General features: G+C 31.2%; 1 protein-coding gene across 1 annotated transcript; it reads right to left on the minus strand.

Moving 5' to 3' along the window:
• Positions 1-1414: 1414 nt before the first annotated feature.
• Positions 1415-3484, minus strand: LOC104100084 (bidirectional sugar transporter SWEET10-like). The gene is made up of 6 exons (XM_009607253.3): positions 3366-3484; positions 2920-2956; positions 2603-2813; positions 2330-2491; positions 2058-2177; positions 1415-1971 (listed from the first exon to the last, which is right to left on the minus strand). Exons 1-6 carry the CDS (start codon positions 3397-3399, stop codon positions 1651-1653), a joined length of 885 nt encoding a protein of 294 aa, XP_009605548.1. The 5' UTR covers positions 3400-3484; the 3' UTR covers positions 1415-1650.
• Positions 3485-3790: the final 306 nt, after the last annotated feature.

The following is a 3790-nucleotide window of genomic DNA, read 5'->3' on the forward strand; positions in this document are numbered from 1 at the left end:
CGACTGAAAAGAACAGGTAATTGCAACAAGTAGGAATAACAGCAATATGAAATAAGATCGAATCCAAGAATGCAGTCAAACTCTAGGTAGTAATAGCCATATATGGATAAAAGATATCATACTAACACTAATGCAGCGAACTGAGCAAGACAGAGAGAAACACTTGACTACCTACGAATCTTCTACCCTAATCTTTGACCTCCACACCCTCCTATCTAGGGTCATGTCCTCAATTAGCTCCAGCTGCGCCATGTCCCGCCTAATAACCTTTCCCCGAGACTTCTTAGAAAAAAGGAGAAGAAAATTGGTGATGGACCAATTATGCAGCTAAATAATAAAAATTTATCGCCAATCATATTCAGTGACAGAATTAGTGACAACTTATAAATATATCCTATTAGCTACAAGATGAATTTTGTAACTAATTCCTATTTTGTAAAGTCTCTTAATAATAATATTAGTTTCTTTTTTACCAAAAAGTATTAGGCACTTCTGTAAATTAATTCTGAAAATTAATTTTTTATCACAAATTAATAATTCCTATTTTTTTTCCAACAATAATTACTATTTTAAAACCTAATGATATCGTAAAGTTTAAGAACAAAAACAAATGGATTAAACAACCAAGCTTTTAAGAAAATACATCGTGGAGTTTCATTGTTGGAAAAGAAACTTTCCTCCTACTTTTTTGTATTCTTTTAGTGTCTTAATATTTTGTATCCTTATTAGGAGAAGATATCAAACACTAAATTATATATATATTTTAAAACTTCTTTAATTTAGAAATCCTAAATATTAGGAATGTTTTTTTATCTTACAATTTTATCCAATGTAAAATATATTTTTAAAGAGTAAAAAAGGCGAACGACATTTCGCTAAGGGACTTCGTGCTTTTAATATAGTATAGATTTGTAACAATTCTTTTAATCTATTTATTTATAAATAAATTGTTTTGATACGAATAATTTACCCTTTTCTAATATATTCTTTGTTTAATTAATTTTGTAAACATTCTTTATAAGGAAATTCATTTTCTTTTGAGAGAAAAATTGAAGCAACTTGCTCAAAGCCACTATAGGTTAAGCAAACATTGCAAAAGCATATAATGCACGAGTGGGCTTTCCCATCTTCTTGGAGTCATATTCTGTCTTTTTCTGTTCTTGGTCTTTTTTATTTTATTTTATTTTATTTTATTTTTGTTTTATTTTCTCTTTTTCTCTCAACCCCATTCTTGCATGGTCACACACGTAAAGTGTAGTTTTCATTTAATTTCCACATATATACTTGCATGCAATTAAACGAAAGATTTTTTATCTTTTCATTTAATCTTCCTTGTTCAGTTTAAAAGTAATGAAAGAGAAGGAATAGAAAACAAAGAATTTAACAGTTAGAGATTGACAAAAAAGGTAGGGGATTGTGTTGGAACTGAAAGATTCATTAATACGTTATATTTTAGCTACAAATCGAATAGAATTAATCAAAAGATAAAGACATAATTAAACTTAGGCACACACAATCAGAGCTTTTGCCCTGCCTAAATTACACTTAGTGAGAACCTAGCTATGAAATAATATCTGGAATACATAACATGGTCAATAACATTAATTAGATAATTAATTAAACAAGCCATTGTCATATTAAGTAGCAGGTTCAGACTTCAACAGAGGCCTCTATGGTTTCCTTTGGCGTAATCTTCTCTCCATTAATAATCCCACTGAGTTGAGGCATATTAATTTCATTCAGCTCAGGAACCATTGGAATTATTTCTGAACACACCATTGCACTCAACTTCACAACATCAATAATCTGCTCTTTTAATAAGTCCTCAGAAAGCTTATGCTCTTCCACAATTGTTACTGTATTTTCTTTTTCCGCTATTTTTATTTCTTTTGTGACCTTCTTCGCGTTCTTGTAAATCACGTAAAGCACCATTTGTAGCACTCCGAGGGTGAATCCCAGCACGTTTGGAATCTATTTTGCAAATTGAAGAGAATTCATTATAGGACATTTATTAAAAAAGAAACGAAATGATTTTTTTTTATTTTATTTAAACTTACAGCAATATTATAATCTTTGCGTAGTAGACCATAGAAAAACCACATAACGGCACTTAATGTCAGGAAAAATGATAGGAGAAATGGCATGTACTCCACACTTTGGGTCTTTATAACTTGTCGCTGCAGTCAAAAACAAAATATATTCATATAAATGCTAATGAAGGAAAATTAAAGATTCAAGTTGAATAGTCGATATACATGCAAACTAGTACACAATGTTACGAAAAAGAGGAAGGAAAAAGATTGTGAGGAAGCAAAATATATATACTTACAACAATACCCAAAGGTGCAACGAATACACACAAGGAAAAAATAAGACAAATCCATCCGACTATCTGAGCACGGTTGGAGCTTTTTGCAAGAAATTGAGTTAACAAAATGATTAATCCCAGACCAAAAAAGTTCAGCAAAAGAAGCAGCTTCACTGTGTCCATCTACGTTGTGTCACCAAAAAAAGAAAAACGTTTACTTAGTATTGAAATAATATTTGAACATTCAATCTAGGAAAAAATCCAACGAAATGAATTGGAAATTTGTTGCAATACCTTGGCTTTCTTTGTGGCGTAAAAGAGGAAGAAGCAAATGTAGAAAGATTGTATGCAACAGCCAACAGAGTTAATGGTAATGAGAAGAGTGGTATCAGGTTTGAGAAATGCATAGTAAATCCAAAGCATGGCACTGAATAAGCCAACCACGTAAGGAACTGATTGGAACCCTTCCGTTGATTTCTTCTTGTAAATTTTGTAAAACGTTGGCCTGCAACCAAATTTTATCATTTCAACACTCTAACTTCATAATTTCCTTTTCCTTTCTGAAGAAAGAAAAAAAAAATGCATTGCATGGCTTTAGGAAAAATACTTACGCTGGTGCAAGGTAGACCATGAAGGAGACAATGTTGCCTGAAATAAATTTTAAAAAAAGGAAATTCAAACTTAGTGAGGTATTAGAATGTGGATAACAAATTAAACCAAGACAATTAAGAATAAATGTCTAAAACAATGAAATGTGTTTCAATACAAATATTTCTAAGCTGAAAAAATAATGAAGCGGGATGATTTCTGTTAAAGAGAGTACTAGTGAATCCGTGCGATAACACAAAAAGAGTAAGACAAAAAAATAAAATTTATAATTGTTGGACCCACAATATGTGTGAGTTCGATTCTCATTGTCTACTCTCCCTTTAGAAAACACTTAATTTGTAGGGTTTCAAGCTTTGTAGTAGATGGTTTCGTACATATATAGAAAGGGGGTGGTAACCATTAATAAAATGAAAAAAGGATAAACAAATATATTGTATTTTTTTAATACCTAGGAGGCCAAATGTAAAAGCCAAGTGAATCATCTCTTCTGAACACAATAAAAAAAATTTCCTCACTCTTCTTGGTTAATGAAGAGATAAATCTTTGTGTGTAGCTTACAAGTACATTATGAACAATGGAAGAATGAGCTATTTATATAGAGGAGTGTAGTAGTAAACAAAGCCTAGATTCAAGGAAGCTATCTAACTATCCTTTTCTCTTTTATTTTTTTTAAAAACTTCTTTTACCTTTTATTTTGTTATCCTTTACAGTTGTTCAACAGTACTCTATTAATCAGAAATCCAAATTGCTTTCTTTCCCTTGATGCTCCATTTAACCTAATTTAGTTATTTCCTGCCTTGGACAGAACCCCCTGACCAGCTCATTTATTTTCTGTAATGGGAAAATACACAAAGCCAAAATGGGACCCACAGT

This window comes from Nicotiana tomentosiformis, chromosome 3 (assembly GCF_000390325.3).
Source record: "Nicotiana tomentosiformis chromosome 3, ASM39032v3, whole genome shotgun sequence".
Lineage (NCBI taxonomy): Eukaryota > Viridiplantae > Streptophyta > Magnoliopsida > Solanales > Solanaceae > Nicotiana > Nicotiana tomentosiformis.

Bases quoted from the DNA above. Each gene is read 5' to 3' on its own strand.
- LOC104100084 (XM_009607253.3), bottom strand. From the start codon at position 3,399: ATGATTCACTTGGCTTTTACATTTGGCCTCCTAG. The intron at 2,492-2,602 runs GTATTGCAACAA...GACACAACGTAG, and splicing joins ACGCCACAAAGAAAGCCAAG to ATGGACACAGTGAAGCTGCT. The intron at 1,972-2,057 runs GTAAGTTTAAAT...TTTGCAAAATAG, and splicing joins GCAAAGATTATAATATTGCT to ATTCCAAACGTGCTGGGATT.